The sequence below is a fragment of the Eucyclogobius newberryi genome, unplaced genomic scaffold (genome assembly GCF_026437365.1).
Source record: "Eucyclogobius newberryi isolate DKJ021-1_F unplaced genomic scaffold, fEucNew1.0.hap1 SCAF_8, whole genome shotgun sequence".
Classification (NCBI taxonomy): Eukaryota; Metazoa; Chordata; class Actinopteri; order Gobiiformes; family Gobiidae; genus Eucyclogobius; species Eucyclogobius newberryi.
This window is the reverse complement of record NW_027316500.1, coordinates 13,609,491-13,628,622: the sequence shown is the minus strand read 5'-3', so window position 1 is coordinate 13,628,622 and position 19,132 is coordinate 13,609,491. Positions and strand designations below refer to the sequence as shown.

At 38.5% G+C, this 19,132-nt stretch overlaps 1 protein-coding gene across 1 annotated transcript; it reads right to left on the bottom strand.

Moving 5' to 3' along the window:
* Nucleotides 1-372: 372 nt before the first annotated feature.
* wdr27 (WD repeat domain 27) lies at nucleotides 373-17,630 on the bottom strand. Its single transcript, XM_072437520.1, has 24 exons — nucleotides 17,367-17,630; nucleotides 17,153-17,294; nucleotides 16,883-17,007; nucleotides 16,503-16,616; nucleotides 16,344-16,395; nucleotides 16,205-16,275; nucleotides 16,006-16,120; nucleotides 15,842-15,938; nucleotides 15,243-15,334; nucleotides 15,099-15,166; nucleotides 14,910-15,022; nucleotides 14,694-14,767; nucleotides 13,529-13,598; nucleotides 13,369-13,434; nucleotides 13,196-13,299; nucleotides 12,886-12,975; nucleotides 12,415-12,536; nucleotides 11,524-11,657; nucleotides 11,313-11,407; nucleotides 10,897-11,018; nucleotides 8,691-8,788; nucleotides 6,107-6,209; nucleotides 4,704-4,802; nucleotides 373-826 (listed from the first exon to the last, which is right to left on the bottom strand). Exons 1-24 carry the CDS (start codon nucleotides 17,496-17,498, stop codon nucleotides 755-757), a joined length of 2,370 nt encoding a protein of 789 aa, XP_072293621.1. The 5' UTR covers nucleotides 17,499-17,630; the 3' UTR covers nucleotides 373-754.
* Nucleotides 17,631-19,132: the final 1,502 nt, after the last annotated feature.

Below are 19,132 nucleotides of genomic sequence, written 5' to 3'. Positions count from 1 at the left end.
CAAATATTAACACTGATTTTCTCAGGTGTTGAAATACCGTATTTTCCGGACTATAAGTCGCGCCCCAGGTATATACTTATATTATCATAATGGTACTTATACTCCGGAGCAACTTATATGTGATATTATTTATTTTCACACTTGCACCTTATTTCATACTCCAGTGCGACATATATATATATATATTTTCTTCTTTATTATGCATTTTTTGGCTGGTGCGACTTATAGTCCGGAAAAAACTTTACTTATTTGCAGCAATAACAAACAAATAAATTATTTAAAAATCATACATGTAATTTCTGGATTTTTATTTAGATTCTGTCTCTCACGGTGAAAATGCACCTACGATGAAAACTTCAGACCCGTCCATGATTCTAAGTGAGAGAACTTGCAGAATTGCAGGGTGTTGAAATACTTACTTTCCTCACTGTGAGTCGGTTAATAAATGGTTGTTTTAGCATCTTTGTAATTGTTATTATCTGTAATCTTGCCTATTTAAGTCAAATAGACTGCGCATGAAAATCACAAGTGTATAAAGGCAGCGCAAAAATAAAAATAAAGACTCAACAAAGAACCTATTCTGCCTTGATGCTGGTTCTATAAGACCCTACCAATCTAAATATTTCAATTATAGTTTAATAGAAATAATTTAACAAAACCTTTGCATACAATTGTGAATTAAATGAAAATGTGTTACAACAAAATGATTTGTTAAAACAAACTGGTTTGACACAGTAGTGATATTGTGGTGGTCCTATGGAGACAAACATTGTGCGGTGCTGGGCTGAAACAGCCGGAGCTTCCCATCCAAAGTTCCTGTGAGCAGCTGAAAAAGACACAGAACAAAAGTCAGAATCAAGTCTATTTAAAACTCTTTAGTTACATAAGAACACACCTGCATTTGTGATGGGGCCTAGCATCAGTAAGATTATGATCCACACAGGATTTACAAGGATTACCTCATATGTTTTTCATTAAATTTACTACATGGTTTAGTCCTAAGAGATGTTTATAGAATCATAAAAGTAGTGATGGGGTCGATATATATCAATACCGACTCAGTAATATATGGGTATCTATACAGTTATGCAAATACCAATACTAATTAGTATATGTAAATTGCCATGGCCATTTTTTCATTGTTCTGGGTCAAACTCACTCTAACATTAGCACATGGAACTCATCTTTGTCTGGTGTTCTTTATTTAGAGCCTATTTGAAACCATTTATGTGTATATATTTTTATACATTTGTATCGTATTAATACAAAAGATTGAGGTATCATCCATTCCTACCCCAAAGTCTATTTAATCATATTTAGTGCAGTTGTTTGGATTTTTTAAAAATGCCACAAGTGTGGACAATTATCATATACAACTCCAGCCACACAGTCAGTCACTGTAATAAGGTAAATTAAAAATGTCTGACGTATCACTCATTACTGCGGTGGTGTTACAGACTCACAGAAGCTTCCAATCTGTGCAGATGGCTCCTCTAACTACACATCAAACTGACCCCTTCATACAGACATACATGTACATGTACATGTCTTCCAGCAGCCCAGACTTACGTAAATATAAGATTTAAATGAGTGGGCGCCTTTAGTGGGCACCTTTAGCCACTGCTAGCACTAACATCTCAAAACATCTGAGAATTTCAGATTTGTATTTGCAAGTTTACTGAATGTCTTTGATTGCATGTACTTATAAGCACAATAAGCATTGTTGAATTCATGTTTTTACTTATATGGCTCCATTCAATAATCTGTTTGATATAGAAATGATGTTTTACCAGCAGGCTTGTGGTTGTGCTGGGAAAGGAGACCATTGTCCATAATAAGATGACCCAACACAGGCAGAACCTAACATTTTTCTGATGGCTTATTCTTAGTAGAGTTGACTGCTAATACCACAGCTAATATTGCTTACTATTGCGACTACAACTGCTTCTATTGCCGCTACTGCTTGATTGTACTACTGTATTTACAATAGCTGCTATCACAAAGACCCTTTAAAATTAGTCTTCACTGGATATCTTCTAAATAGTACTCACCACTTCTGCAGTGAAAGCCAATGAAAAGCTCAATTATCCAAACACTTAAATATCTGTTACTGCTGTTTAGATACAACACACAGGCCAGAATAAACTGGTTGATGGCTCATTTTACCACTGTGTAAGAAATCCACTTTCACTGCGACCTTCATCTTGATGTTGACCTTAATTAACACTGGCTGAGAAGTCTGGGACTCGCCCTTGGGCAAACAACCACTTGAAATTTTTAAGGCTCAGAAAATTGTTTCACAAGCAACTTTGCAACTAATGTCAGAGAAGAATGCAAAAATAAACACAAATTAAAAAACAAAACATATTTTAGCCAACTGTGTACAATGTTATTATGTAAAAGGCATTTATATATCTCAATAGAAGAGGCACAAAATGTTTGATGTATGATGGACTATACAGATAATCCTTGGAACATATGGCTTAATCATGTTTGCCATGCCGTTTTCAGAAGTCACTTGAAGACACTTGAAGGTCTCATTTGTGAACCCGAGGAAGGTCTTAAATCACGATATGAACTTGCACCAAGTGTAACGTGTGTTACATAAGTTTTTGTCTGACGAACTGGCCTGATACCGTGAGGAGAGAAGACAACAAATCAATAGTTCAAAGCAAAAGCAGCAGCTCCCTCTGCTCCAGGGATCATTCATTTTAGGAACACATTCTTTACAAAGGCCAAACTACCAAGACGTTCAGTACTGTACAGTGGGATGACAAAGATGCTCACGCTGGTAAATAAATATGAATCCAGGTCATACATAAAGGAGCTTAAAACTCAAAACTGCCTCTACAACAAGGTTCAGTCCAGATCTATTTTTCTCAGTTCCAGCTGCATTGAACACAAGCCACTTGATCTAATGTCTGCTGTGACTTTGGCGCAGACTGTTTGGCCCTCGACAACATTTGTTCTGTTGAGCCAAGAGGAGAGGAGTGGAGACTTGTACAGGGAAATGAGAGTGTGAATGGGCTTCTAATTGGCCACAAATTAGATACTGTAAAAAGGCCCCGAGAGTGTCCAGCTGCACTTGACTGGCTGCACAGAGCCAAAGTGATACATGCTGACATATGGACAGGTTTGAAAGCCAGAGAGATGATTCACAATGTTCATCCTCTTAGATGAAATGAAACGTTTTAAGTTCTGAAGACAGCTGTTTGTGTCAGCGAGCGGTCACAGTCCTACATAAATACATAAATGGTTACATTACATACATTAGGTACATGAAAACTCCAATTAGAGGAAATAACAAAGCCATTCCTAAAGAATGTGTCTTAAAACAGGAACTTCTCTCCAGCTGGTGTTCTCAAACGCTAAATGCACAATTGAAATGGCAAAATTATCTTTAAAGGTATTTGGGAAAACTAAAAGTTTTTGACATCTCCAAAACATGTGGAATCGCTTTTTTATGTGAACCAGTAACCTGTTTCAAACCGGCCAGAAGTGTTTTGCCTGTAGCAAAAGACTGTCTTTTTGTCTTTTCTAATAGTAGAAAACACATCAGTGTTTGCCCTGCCAGCCACTGCTCACAAAATGTTTATTGTTTGAGCTCCAGGCGGTACTTGAGAGGCTTTTCCCAAATGACAAAAATGCACAGCCTTAAACCAAAATTGTAGGTTAGTGGGAACAGATTAGTCTGTTTGGTTTGAATGTGTCTGGGCTAAGCACCAACACAGAACATTTCTGTTGTCTTAATGTAATAAGATACTCATTGCCCTGTGTTCCTGAGAGATAAACAGGCACTACTGCTCTGCTCCATCACAAACATGTCCCAGTAGTAGTAAAGTGCACAGTGTAGATCCAGTGTCTGTATAACTAAAGTAGAGAGAACAAAGCAGTACTGCTGTGGGGTGAGCGTTGTCTGACTGATCAAGTGTGTCATTGGTTTCTGCAGATCAAATTTTCCCCTTTCAAACTGGCAAATCTGAAAGTATCTCTGTGCTATAGAGTTTCACTGAATGGTCTTACACAGATGGACGGGAAGATTTAAAACATGTGCCTCGATTCCAAAATGCAGTCAACAAACATCTCAAGGGACGAGCAGTGGAGGCTAAGATGTTGCAATTGAAAATACTGCTTTTGCAGATGGACAATATCCTGAAGAGTTAAGTCAATGGAAAGAAGATTTTAAAAAATGTCTGTGATGAAATTTCAGGGAAACTAAAGCTGGGCCTTAATGTTTTTTCTAATGAAACAGAACATTGGTGTCTTGTGTGCATTTTCTTTCTAGTAAAACAACTGAAAGCATAGGTCCAATATAGTGTTTATCTTTGACAAATGTGGAACGGAGCAATGATTCACTCTGGAAAAGCCTGCAGGCCGCACAGTGTACAGTACGAGTCTGGTTAGGCCACAGCGATATGGAACGGAAGAGGAGTATGTTATCTGATTGGAAAATAAACTGACCACCATTGTTTGAACCCACAGACAGGCTCAGAAGAGAGGCATTTAAAGACTATATTAAACCAAACACTATACTGATTTAAATCAAATGCCAAAAACCACACACTTATTTCCCCCATCTGAACAAGGTCATACTTTTCATACCGATAACCTAGTATTTTGGGGTTTGTTCACGTCATGCTGACATCAGATGACATGGGGCCTATTGGCAAATGTTTAGTCATGATATGAAGATGTAGTTTTACCTCTGGCGTGGAAGGATTGAAGGCCACACTGAGCACTGGTGATGACTCTTTGTGGAGTTTGTGGAGGTAGCTACTGCTTCGAACATCATAGACGTAAGCCTGGGGCACACAAGGAAGTCTTTTTTAAAATGAGCTTTAAAACATTGAGCAATTTTCTAACAGTACTTGTTTATGTATGTTCAAGAGAAGGAGCTGTTGAAGCAATGAGTCTCTAATGAGCCCCTGTAGATCTGTCTGAAAGCCCATTATTTGTAGGAGCTAATTGGGTGAGAACTTTATGCAGGTTCAAGTCATCGTAAGACTTTCAAATAAATTGATATTCTCAAATTGAAATATTAACAGAATTGTATCTGCTTTGATAAAACAGATGTGAGTTGTTTATAACCAGATGATAACTAAGACTACAGCTGTTGCAGATTAAGTTTCTCTGAAAAATGTGTCATATGCTCTTTTAGTGGTGGTTTGGTTTCCATAACGTGTGCAGGGTAAGACATCTCAATTCCTTTCTTTCAAGGTACTGCTATAGGCTGAGGCGGTCAAAATACTGCTTTTCACTGCTTGAGTAAATGTGCAGACACACCTGGTCAATTAATACTCCAATACAAGTAAAAGTAGCTCAGTGAACTTTTTACTTACATTTATATACTGAAGTATTTGCTGTAGAATCTACTTCAGTATTGGAAGTACATTTTTTTTTAAACAAAAAAAGATTTATTATTTTTATCTTTTTTATTGTTGGCTCCTTCTGGGGACGAGATACAAATTGTATTTTTGTCATGTCCTGTTCACCATGTAAAACTAATATATATTTTGTAGAAAATTGGATTAGAAATGGTTTTAAAAGGTACATTGGATAAAGGCAGTCAATTAGCTGATATTTTGTATATACTTCCATAGGAAATCCTTCTTCAATTGTTTGATAAGCTAATGTTTTATAGTTTTACATGTATTGTATTTTATGAGTAAATTGAAATGCTAATGTATTGAATGAAGCAGTGAAGCAGGATAATATCGCCAACACTAAAATATTCATCCTAGATTGATTTTGGCTTCGGTGTAGTTTGGAAAATGATATGGAAGGTTTTCTCAACTCCCTTTTCCATCATTGCTCTTTGAAAAATTTACGACAAGTACAAATGCATCAGGCTTACAGAAATCTCAGAGCGGCTACAAATAAATATGGGGTGTCTCTTTTACTGCATGATCTCGATTTCTGAGAAACGATGTCATTTCTAAAAAGAGATGCTCTCAAATGTCAAGTAATGCTCCCCTATGCTTAATAAAAACAATGGCATGTAATGACTACTATTGTATTGCACATCTCTAATGGGTAGATTCAAATATAATTGAAATAATGAATGGTTTTACTACTTGAAAAGTCACTTGAACTCTATAAACCGTACACAGTTGTCTTCTGATCCAGTTGCAATGTAGCGGCCACATGGTGAAAGACTGGAGGAGCAGTAGTGGCAGCGATTTACATGGTTTTCATATCTCCGCACACACCTGAAGAGGAACAGAAGAAATAAGATGAGATTTAGGCAGCACTGTTATTCTTTATGTCAACACTTTCTTTAGAGGTGCAGTTCATCTTTCAACGGGTGAAAGAAATGTCTACTTTTCAACAAATCTTGGAAAGTCTGACCAAATAGAATCCAGCTGAGATCACTACATCCAGGAAATAAGAGTGATTGTCTAACTTATGCAATCGCCTTGATGTTGGGGAATAACATGTAACATCTTCACAATGCCATATCCCAGTCAGCCACAGCTTCTATATGAGCTGGCAAGTTGGCAAACCCTAAAAATAACAGGATCTGGTGAAACTATATCTTCAACATCATCCATGTGGTAATGTCATTAGCTGGAGTAAAAGTAGGTCATATTCAATGGCGTCCATTAAGTAGCCTTATATGCAGGCTTTTGAGTTATTGCACTGCTCACATGAGCCGACGTTGGGGATACCCTGTCATAAAAACAATTTATAGTTCCGCTTTTACTAATGTTGTTTCAAAAGGGTTCAGTTTCACTCAAGAGAGTGACAAAACACAAAAAGTTGTCATTGTCATTCAGGCGCCAACATTTCAGACATTTAAAATTGACTATAATATGGCATAAATTTGGGAAGACTTGAATTCGGATATGTAAGATAAATGTAAGATAAGTAGATTTGTTTACAAGTTTACAAATGCTTAAGGGTCTTTGGTTAGAAAATGGATTGTGTATTGACAAAGGGATCTGGGGATGCTAACTCCTCCAAGACATTTTCTTGTGTTGTGAGTATGTGTAAGTGATGACTGTTCAACATTTATCTGATGGATAATGCAGTTTGCTTTGTGAGGCCTGATCCCTTAGACTGTTAAACAAAACTAATCCTCCAGGGTACCGGTATTTAGTGTTATTTAAGGTAATCAGCAGACCTCATCGACCTCCTTTAACCCTGAAATATTGTCGGTTAAGTTCATAGTTTAGGGAATAACACTAGTATTTACCTGTCTGCTATACAGTACATCTACAGTATGTGACATGTGAGATTAGGCAAATGAGTTTATCTAAAATAACAAAATCTTCCAAATCTTCATTGAGCTAGAGAAGCAGGCCACAAAATATGAATTATCGAAAGTCTGTAAATCCCACTATAGTTCTCGCTAATCATAAGTTAATTAATAGATAACCACAAGAACAGTGTAGAGCAGATGAAGGTGGTTGTGAGTGGTGTTTAAAAGTGAAAGTGCTGTGGAAATGTGGGAGAAGAACAGGAAAGTAGTGAGGCAGCAAAGGCTTAGCACCTCAGAGTTACAGCCTATATTGTTACTGTGCAATAATCAACTGAATCATATATGGATTTTATACAATCCCCATATTAAGGAATTAAGGATGTAACAAGGTTTTAACTAGATCGGGGATGTGCTGTTAAACACACTGCTGTCTTTCACATGAGACCAGATGCACAATACAGGGCCAAAATGTCTATCCATGAGAGCTTGAATTCACTGCCATATATATTTAGGTGCTACGTGCTCAGTGTTTTATTTTTGCATGTTAAAAAAGGTTTGAGGGGCACATTATCATCCAGAACAGTGGTTCTCAACCTGCTGATTTCTGGGGATTTCCAAATGATATGAGGGGGAAAATGGAAATTGCTACAATAGTCTTAAACAAGGCCTGACGCTCTTCAAATGCAGTGGTATATGTACATTTGGCCAGCTAAAGTAATTCATCTAGGTCTATGAGTCTGCATTATAACTTTGGGGGTGGCCTACTTTTTATGCTATTGTTATTTAGGGGGTTGCAGTTAAAAAGGGTTGAGAGCCACTAGTCTAGAAAAGATCAAATGCTAATTTTATACTAAAATAAAGCCAGCTCAGTCTCTTTTTTTTAATACATTAATTTGTAATTCCCTAGGGCATCTGTGACCACAAAGTACTGATGTACAGAACTGTTAAAGCGAAGACAAGTGCAGTTTATTATTATTTAAAGGTGCAATGGACGATTTTTCAGCGATTTGAGAACGCAGGTGGAAGTGCGCATGCGCACTCCCCCGTGCGGACTGATACACACACGTGCGTTTGTTTATTAGCGCAACGGATCGCATCGCATCTCTCGTCTCCCGCAGATTTCCGTCTTCTTCTGAGTCAGCTCGAACTGTCTTTCTCCGTCTTAATTTTGTTCCGTACACTGAGGGAACTATATTATGATAGATCAATGCGCTTAGACACGCGGAAATGTGGGACGATCCGCAGCGATAGGTGCGTTTTATGATTGACACGTGGCAGGACTGATCGGCAGTCCACGCCACGAAGAAATAAGACTTAGATTTGTGCCAAAAAAATCGTCCATTCAACCTTTAATATTCGGGTGCAATCCAAATAGACATTCAATAATAATGTGGCTGGTTTACATTACATTAACATGCGCTGTTCTGACCAAATGAATAAATAAACAAACAAACAAACAAATACTGTATACACTATATACGATACAGACCTAAGGGTCCGAAGGTCCCAGATCTTGATGCCATCTGTAACAGCACTTGTGAGGAAGAGGTTGTATGAATCAGGAGCTTGAGCGCTGAAAATAGACCCCTGTGAGACAGATAGAAAACAATTATGCTTAGTCAGCGCATATGGAAAAGTGCTTTTTGTAAGAGCATTTTAAAGCCATTGCAGCAAAACTATTCTTTTGGTGTTATGACTTTCCTTTATTTACCATTTTATCTAAGATATGTTTAAAGTCACATATAAGGTTTCCCTGCATGTGATAATTGAGTTTGCATTGCAGAAGCCTGCGGCTGCGTTGTTTTTTGTTTAGGTTTCCATTAAGGAGTGTGAGAACTGCCTTCTAAGAGGGCATTTTCCGAGAAGTTCTCTGCTCTGATGAGTTCCAGGTGAATTTTGCCGGAGAGGCGATGGAAATTTGAAGTGGGAAAAGCTGCTTCATTCGACTTGCTCGGCTGCTTGATCTGACTTGGGAGGAGAGAGCAGAGGGTAGACTGATGTTATTTGTGTGCTCTTGAGACAGGGGCAATCCTCTTGATCCTTTGGCATTAACCCTCGCACAAACCAATGCCCACGGGCGTCCAGGCAGAGGACCCCTGCTCTGACGCAACAGTGAAGCTGAAACAACACTCCACAGGCAGCCAGCAAGTGCGCACACAAAAGCTAGCGTGACAAAGAGCAGGCTCCTCTGGTCCAGAGTATCAGCTGCTGTGTGCAAGAGTGCTTTGCAGCTATGAAGGTTAATACCTTTAATTCATACCACTAGCAGCAGTGTACATACAGCTAATCCAGGCCACTGTGACTGTCAAGGGTGGACAAGCTAACATGAAGAAGTGGATAAAGTCCATGTGTCAGGGTACCTCAGGACACACATCTCTTCTGGCCATGACTCTGCAGCAATTTACAATTCTGCAGTCAATTAATATAAGTCATTTAGACATTTGAAATCGATGGTGGGGATCAGATAGGATCTATATTGTACATTTTGAAATCCTCAATGATGTTCTATGATGATTAAATCTGGGAAGCCCATTGGTGGGTTTAAAGAGGGATTTGAAGTTCTATAATGAGTCCTCCTGATTTGAAGAAAGGTCCCTGACGTGTTGGAGCAGCAGCAGTGAAGACTTTTTTTTTTTTTTAGATTATATACTATCCATATCAAACAATTGTATCAGGTACAGCAAATTAAAGCCGATGAAACATGAAGAAAATCCCTGAATACAAACAGATTGTGAGATATTGGTTTTCATTTTGACATGTCTTACATTCTTGATACATTCAGAGCTATACCGCTGTGGATAAAAGCCCAGGACGTCTACTTTGTTAGACATCTGAAAATTGGGTCCACATTGGGCTGAGACAGTGATGAAGGACTGAGGCCACATAAACTCAAAAGCCTCATGGAACAGCATTACTCCAAGGCCATCATCCAGCATGTGATCTCCTTCTGCCATAATGTGGCACTGTTAATCTGCAGTGCTGAAGATTCACATTCAAACACTCAGCAAAATGAATGATACTGGTTATGACACTTCCTGTCTGTCTGTCACAGAAACATCTCAACAGATGTTATTTTAACCATGACCTTCTTCATTCACGCCACAAACACGTTTATTCTTTCAGAGATGGACGGTTCCTTATGTAACTCTGAAACTCTTAGATGTCTTATGCAACACTGAAGCCTTTTATCATGTACAATTCTTTCTTGAATTTGCAATAGCATTTTTCTAAATCGTTAGAAAGATTAATGGGTACCACTTTATAACAATGACACCTTAATATGCCTTAACAAAGCATGAACACTTATTTCATAATGAAAAAATAGTTTATTAAGCATGATTCAGACTTAGTAACTACTAAATAAAGGTTGAGGTGAGGTTTATGGTAAAGAGTTAGGGTTAGTAATACAAAGCCTAAATCATTCTTAACAAACTATTTGTTCATTATGAATTTAGTCTTTGTTCATACTTTACTAAGGAATAATTATAGTTATTATAAAGTGTTACAGATGAATGTATACATTGTATCCCATTATACATTTGTTTTGGCATGCAAACCTATTCGTCCATTGTTTTGGTACCCAATAATTATTTTACCACCTCTATATAATGATGCATGAAATAATAAATATGCTGGATATCGTATAATAATAGTGCAATAAAAGGCAAATATAAAATACATATATTCCTGCTCACCTTGTTCTGTGTAATGCAGTGGACTGCTCGACTGTGGGCGTCGGGTAACTCTGCAGCAACTGCACCTCTGTTCATGTCAAAAACTTGGATGGACCGATCTGATCCACACACCAAAACGATGTCTGATACAAGGATAAGGGATAAAACGCAACGTTCTTTCCAATTTGTAACACAAATGATTTGACGCTGTGATTTGAAGCTGTGTAAAATGTATATAGGTAGTGACGCCACATGTCCATAGGGTTAGTTCAAGGTAAAGTAGTGTAAACTTTAACAACAGACTGGACCGCAGACATTTCTCACGCAGACAGAGGAAGTCCCAGGGCAAAAGGAAGTGAGACTGCTGAGATACAGAATATGACCAAACGCAAACATTTAAATTATAGTATTTTGCAGCATGATTCATTAAAGGATACAAGACACAAAATCATTGATTGAAGACAAATCAGTAATCTCAGTTGCTGATACAGACAACGAGTTTGTCAATTTGATAGCACTATGTTGTTGATACCTAAAAGAAAAAAAGAAGAGCTAATTTTATTCCACTGATAAAATGATATGGTTACATAAATATGTGTTCTACAGTGCACAAAGTGGTCTTTTGTTATCAGGGTAAAGTGAACTTGCCTTCTGAGGTCATCTCGATTAGTGTCTATATTGTACAGATACATGTGAAGCAAAGGCCCCGATGCCACAAGTATGAATTTGTCCAGATAATAAAACTGTGCGCGTCTGATTGGTTTGGAGAAGGTTCCGTTACCCTGCAGACATAAAAGGAAGTGTCATTTAAAAGTGATTTGGCCAAAGCACTAGGGCCATACACGCATTTGTCCAGGAGAAGACAACTGCAGCAGAGACCAGGGTTTGAGGACAGGTGCACTATTCTGACCAACTGTAAACTGTGTATATATTCAGACCAAGTCTATTTGATCTTATTTGTAAATTAAAAATGGAATGCATGCCCTTTTTGATATATTTTTTCTACTATCATTATTCATTGTTGTATGTTGCACCTTAAAGCAAGTTCCCAGTTTGTGAATTCTGTTCACTGACAATGGCAATAAACCCCTTTCTGATTCTGATTGTCCAGTATGTAATGGAATAATATCTAATGAAAATTCTGACTCTGTCTTTTGTGAAATGAGGAAAAATTACATAACAACTCAAATAACAAACTTGATTTTAAGCATGTTATTAGTGATTCTGATTACTAGTATACATTTTATATATCTTTGTATGGTCCCAGGTTGATTGCATGACTTTTCTCAGGTCCCAGGCTGAAAAGTTCGAGCCATGTTCAAACCCTGTGTGTGTATTGAATCGCTGTATTGAATCATGACCTTGGAAATGGATCAAATTTAAGTTGGCCATTGATCTGCGTTTCTATTTCAATTTTGCAAATAACAATATAAAACTATGAATGGCACTGTAATCGTAAGAAATGCTTAGAAAGAAGAAACCACAGCAGAATAAAATGAAATAGAAGCGTATGTTAAATGCACTGCATGGGACATTTACCATAATAATAGCAGACTCTGGGCTCTTGTGGGTCCAGATTCGCAGCGTCTGGTCTTTCGAGGCGCTCAGCCACCACTGCCTACTGAGGCTCCAGCTCACACTGCTCACCGCCCTGTCATGCCCTGTATGTCAACATTAGGATTAAACTCACAATGATACAGAATTAGGGTTTTATTGTGTTTTTTTCAATGATGCAGCAGTTCCCTCTGGGCCAGGGCTCTGCTCAACTTAACTCTGCTGCGCCCTTGTGGCCATTTAGATAAAGTTCTGTTGCACATACTTCATTTGACATTTCAACCGTGGCATAAAACAAGTTTTGTTGTCAACAGTTTAATCAATAAATCAAAATAGCTATCAAAATGTGTGTTATTGTTCAATTTCAATAAACCCAATATACTCCCAAAATATAAAAACACTGGGGACATAATAGGAGTCAGATGTTTCATGGGTTGCAGTGTTGACTTCACACACCTGAATAGACATTTGGGTTGCCCGTAAGAGACGACTGAAACAGTAACACTGAGCAGTCGCCAAGACCACACAGAACTTGTTTTCCGTCACCTGGGAGAGAAGAGGAAACACAGGACTTTTCATGGATCTGGTCCCAGTGTTTTTTTGTAAATTGCCTACACTTAAACAGACCAGTAATGCTGGACAGTTTCAGACAATACAGTACAGTGTAATAAACATACATGCAAGTGAAAGTGCAAGAAGAAACTGAGCAATAGTTGTAGAATACGGTTTGTGGTTTACATACAAACTTTGGGGACATCTGTCTTACCTGAGTATTGCAGGCTGTACAAAGGTTTGCTTGATGTGGCAAACTCTGTCTTTGACGTGGTTGGGGCTGCACAGTCCTTAGGGTAATCTTGGACTTTAAAACTCCTTAAAAAAGTAAGGTTATGGCTTCTGGCATCAAAGTTTAATTTTATTTATTACTTGATAAATTCTTACTTTGTATTGATAGTCTTTGGTGATGGGCCTTTTGTAACATTTGTTTTGGGAGAGAACATATCTCTTCTGGAAAGTACAGAACAAAATGTCATATGTGTTGATACTAGAATGATGAGATGAGAAACAAATGTGTTATGGCTTGAAGAGATTGCAAACATACTTTGTAGCACTGGTGTAGCCAGATGACTTCACTTTTGTGTTAAAAAACAATGAATGATCTTTTATTCCCACTATGTGAAAAAAGACTGGGTTAAAAAAGACACTGTGATAAAGTCAAGTCAGTTATTAGTGCTGCTGTTTGGGTATAATAAAATTAAATAAAATACCATCAGATTTAGGGACACATCTGTACTATGCATGTATTTACTGAATGTGGAAAGAAGGCATTTGCTGTCAGTATGTTATCATGAAATTACAGTGAGATCAGTTTTTCCATACCATTTATAAGTGTGTATCTTTGTCTAGCCAGAAATCGCTCTAGGAGAGCAAAGCCTGCATACTCTGCATACTCTGAGCATTTAGGATGAAAATATACGTAAAAGGCACCAACATTTTGCTGGCTTGTCAAAAGCATCATTGATATCCAGCTGTTATTTAATGGTGATTTAGTTTTATGGAGTAGTAAACACCACATTCTGGTCCATTAAATTACCTTGGCCGTAAGTTAGTTTTGAAAAGAACTGAAGAAGCATTGAGTATGTGCAAATTGTATCCTAACAAATGTATGTTCTGGTCAAAGCAAATCCTCTGTCCTCTATATTCTCTGTAGGGTCACATTGCACAGTCAAATGTCTGTTGCCAGATCGCTTACGGTATTTGTATATGATTTTGTCTCGTTTTATATTATGCTCTATGGATTGCATAAGTCTTTTGCATGTCTGTGGTTTTTTGGTCTTTCGTGGCTGTCACGCAGTGCCCATAGACTCTCTGATGATCCCCATACAAGACTTGGCCCTGGCAGCTCTCTTCTCTCCAGCTGTGGGACGTCTGGCTAACTGGCAACCTCAGCACTAACTCGCAGTGTGAGCCAGATGCTAACAACAGAATAAGTCTCCAGTAAAAGAAAAATATATGTGCGGAAAAAGTCAAATAATACACCAGGTAACCACAAAGCTCCAACAATGTGCATTTAAAGCTTTGTATGTCATCAAATGTAGTTGTAGTTGTTAAAGCATGAAACCAGAACAATTCTCAAAGTCTGTTATCAGACCGTAATATATCCTGGATGAGCTTAACTTAGTTCTGATCAGTTTGTGTTCGATTGGATTGGTTTAAGATTTATGAAGCATATATTTTATTTACTTTTTAAAATAAAGACAAGAAACCTTTCTTTTTAGGCAGGTGGACATCCTTCTTCTTTAACTGTACATTCAGAGGAGACTCTGGCAGTGTAGAAGAACTGCAAAAATAACAGAGGGGAAACAGCAACGTTAATGTCTTTATTATCCAACATGCATATTTACATGTTATATTGTATTATGTAGTTTTACAAAATAGATTTCAAGAAATACATGCATTCATAGGATTAATGTTATAATTACCTTGGAAACACTGAAAGCCCTTCATATTTAACCCAGGTCTTTTGCAGGTCACATATATTTAGCTCCAACAGGCTCAAACACGGTGTGAACAAAGAGCTCACAAACAGCAGAATCTGGACATACATTTAAAATAAGTGGAAGATTATAATACGCAAGGACTGACATGAGACAAATCTGGCTAGTACTTACAGAGTTATTATCTTGGCTCAAAGAAGTAGAATAAGCCCCGGCCATGGTGATGCTCAACTCAGGATAATCTATTAAATACATTTAAAAATGGTGAAAACTAATATTTTACACTTCGACATTTCTGACAAACATTTCCCCAAATACCTTTAAAATAGAGCACTGTTAACAGTTCTGAGGTGGCCAAGTCCAACATGTATAGTCCATTTGTGCTTCCGATGCATATCCAGCTAGATTTCCTGCAGGAACACCAGTTATGTATTCTGAACTATATTCTGTCCATGTGAAGGTGATGTCTGCGTGTGTTTCTTTGTGGATCAGTGTTTTCCTGCTAAAAATACGTTTCACAACAAAAACTACTATCGTATGTTAATCCGATTTTAGATATTCAGTAGTACTATCAGTAGTATAATTAAATGTATTGTATGACGCTGAATTAAGCTGACTTTGTATTAGTATCATTATTTTGACAGCATGAAACAGTTAATGCCTCTGGCCCTAATCTGTGCCCTCTGACGAAAGAGGCCATGAAGATTTGGTAATGTGGAAATGTGTGATATTTCTTCTTCTGTTTGGATCATATTTTCCAGTGTGATATTTTTGTGATGGTTTTGCTCCTACTGCTTATTGGATTCCACGCTTTTCTGGAATAACGTCATGTGATAATGTTCATATAGACAGAAAAATATATATACGGTACTTAACAATATTGTAAAATGTCAGTTAAAAAGCTGGTAAGAATTTACTTTTTCTCATCTGTGGATGGTAAAGAACACACTTCCATTTTAAGAATCGGTTTAGCAGTCTCCACTTCCCCTACTTGTGTACTTTGTGTGCTACCTCCTGGAGACAAAGAACATTGTTAATCAACGAAAATACATTTGAGATATTTCTGTGAAATTATCTTTGCCTGTTTGTTGTCCCAAAGGCTCTTGAAGCAGTCGAGTTCTTTTTTCTATTTTCTGAAGATCAGTTTTGGTCACCAGGTGGCACCTGTCCTCATTAGTAAGAGAAAAGCACCATACCTGGAAAAACAAACAAACACATAGTTTTGCTAGATTCATTTCCCATGTTTCAGAATTTGAAATTTAGAGGCATATTTTCCTAACCCGGCCATCCAATGATCCAATACAAAATTGTTGTGTTTCTGACAAAAATATCACATTGATTATTGGAGAACCTAAAAGGAAATCATATTTAATTCATACTGTTAATACTTCTGAAAAACATTTTTAAAACTCTTCATACCGGACAGGACGTACGATTGATAGATGACTGATTCAGTCTGTAAATCCCACACCTGAGGAAAATGTAATATTATTGTTAAGTATAATAAAATATATACTTTCTGGAAATAAAAAAACAGCATGTGCATTGCAAATGAGAATAAGAAATATCTAGCAGGACCTTGAAAGTGCGATCCTCTGACGTGGTGACCAAAATGTTACTGTTCCAGGAACAAAACTCTGCAGAAGTTAAAAATCCGAGATGACCAGTTAAAGTGGAAATTGTTTCTTGTTTCTAGTTGGTGAAAAGATTTTCATAGGATTAAATTAGTCATATTCTTGTGTGATCATTAGTTGCATCATAGTAGAAAGATATTCAATTGTAGTCATCTGGACGTTTCGACTCTCATCCAAGAGTCATTCTCACTCTTGGATGAGAGTCGCAGCGTTTTGTTTTTCTAAAAAGTCCAGATGACTTCTACTGAATCTTTTTCTACAATGGAACACTCCTGGATGAATGAGGGATGACACCGACATAGTTGCATATGTAGTAAATGTTACCTTTGAGTTCAGTATATAAGCAGTATTATTGGTGCATGCTGCAACTCTGTCATCAGAGGCAGAAAAAGAAAGATGAACTACTCTTCCCAACAATGTGGCTATAATTGTTCCAGCAACAATTTGGCCTGAAAAAATAAAGGCAACAAATCAGCAATAACCAGAAAAGGTTTCAAAGTTTAGTCATCTATGGAGAGACAGCAGATTAATACTTTGCAACTGATCAACCATCAATGCACTATATGGCTGAAAGCATTACTTATTTTGACGCACCTTCTCTGGCCCTCTTCTGGCAACTCTCAATATCCCAGATGATAATGTAATCAGCAGAGGCAGAACAGAGAACTGGCCTGTTACCTTTTCCAAAAGTCATAACACTGATGTCACTGTGGTGGCCAGTCAATTGCAACTGCTGCTATAAATAGAATATTGTGAATAAACAGGTGTGTCGATGGCAGGTGTATTGCAGATTAATAGTTAACGTTACCCTTTTTGTGTCCATGTGATGGTAAACCAATATATCTTTGTCATTCAATATTGCACAGAAAGATTGACAGCACGCAAGCTGCTGGTGGGAAACGAGCCGAACCCGAGTGAGACAGAGCTTTTCAGTAATCATCTTCAATGTTTTTAGCAAGCAGTCACACTCATCCAACGTTATCTATGTGCTACTTGCTCCAAAAATGTACATAGACAAAAGCTCTCTGCCCACAGGTTACCATGGTGACACCAAACTCAGAATTTACTTCCGATTGACGTAGATTGACGTAGATGTCTCGTTGCCCCAGTTGTTGTTGTTGTTGTTGTTGTTTTATGGCGGTTGGCATCCGAGTGTTGCATTACCGCCAGACTTTATTCCTCAGACGTTGCCCCAGTTGGGAGATGAAAAAGGTACCTCTGTGTTTATGTTTCATTGTTTTCAAAGTCCATGGATCAAAGTGGAAAGGAATCGTACGCACCCGCATTCTTTTCGCATAATATAATGCATAATATGCGAAAAGAATGCGGGTGCGACTACGACAAAGTCTAAGGAATAAAGTCTGGCGGTAATGCAACACTCGGATGTCAACCGCCATAAAACAACAACAACAACAACAACAACAATGCGGGTGCGTACGATTATGCTTAATATCGTCACATGAGCGGTCAGTCGCAGAGCAAATTAAAACATTTCTAAACAGGAGAGTGCAACGTCCTCGAATTGAGGCCAGACCTGATGGTTCAATGAGTTTTTATTGTTTATTCCATTCCATGTCATTCAACCAACGTAAGAGCTAGGCAAGAACACACCAAGAATAATTACCATTTGTCCATATAATAACATTTACTATCTTTTTACCTTAGTATAACTATTAAAATCAACATTTTTAACATGTTCAATGAAACATTAATTCATATTACAAACTTGTTCCCTTGATGACCCTAGCTTGATCTCAAGTAGACTTCCGTTTCACTGTTCCGGTTACACAGGAAGTTACCAAAATAAAAGCAACACAATTCACCTTTATAGTTGGAGACATGTGCGAAGGGAACCAGGACAGAAGCGCGTGCGGCGGGACCAATAGATCCATGGGCGGGACAGATGTACAGTAAGACAGTGGAGAGACAGGAGAGACAGAGGAGAGACAGGAGGGACAGAGGAGATACAGGAGGGACAGAGGAGATACAGAGGAGAGACAGGGGGGACAGAGGAGAGACAGGAGGGACAGAGGAGGGACAGGAGGGACAGAGGAGAGACAGGAGGGACAGAGGAGATACAGGAGGGACAGAGGAGATACAGAGGAGAGACAGAGGAGAGACAGGGGGGACAGAGGAGAGACAGGAGGGACAGAGGAGGGACAGGAGGGACAGAGGAGAGACAGGAGGAGAGACAGGAGGGACAGAGGAGAGACAGAGGAGAGACAGGGGGGACAGAGGAGAGACAGGAGGGACAGGAGGGACAGAGGAGAGACAGAGGAGAGACAGAGGAGAGACAGGGGGACAGAGGAGAGACAGGAGGGACAGAGGAGGGACAGAGGAGATACAGGAGGGACAGAGGAGAGACAGGGGGGACAGAGGAGAGACAGGAGGGACAGAGGAGGGACAGGAGGGACAGGAGGGACAGAGGAGAGACAGGAGGAGAGACAGGAGGGACAGAGGAGAGACAGAGGAGAGACAGGGGGACAGAGGAGAGACAGGAGGGACAGAGGAGGGACAGGAGGGACAGAGGAGAGAGAGGAGAGACAGAGGAGAGACAGGGGGGACAGAGGAGAG

What these genes read in the sequence shown, in the direction of transcription:
- wdr27 (XM_072437520.1), bottom strand. Translation starts at nt 17,498, where the DNA reads ATGATTACTGAAAAGCTCTGTCTCACTCGGGTTCGGCTCGTTTCCCAC. An exon ending in TTGGATCATTGGATGGCCGG is followed by an intron (nt 16,121 to 16,204) that starts GTTAGGAAAATA and finishes TTGTTTTTCCAG; the next exon opens with GTATGGTGCTTTTCTCTTAC. An exon ending in CCAAAGACTATCAATACAAA is followed by an intron (nt 13,300 to 13,368) that starts GTAAGAATTTAT and finishes TACTTTTTTAAG; the next exon opens with GAGTTTTAAAGTCCAAGATT.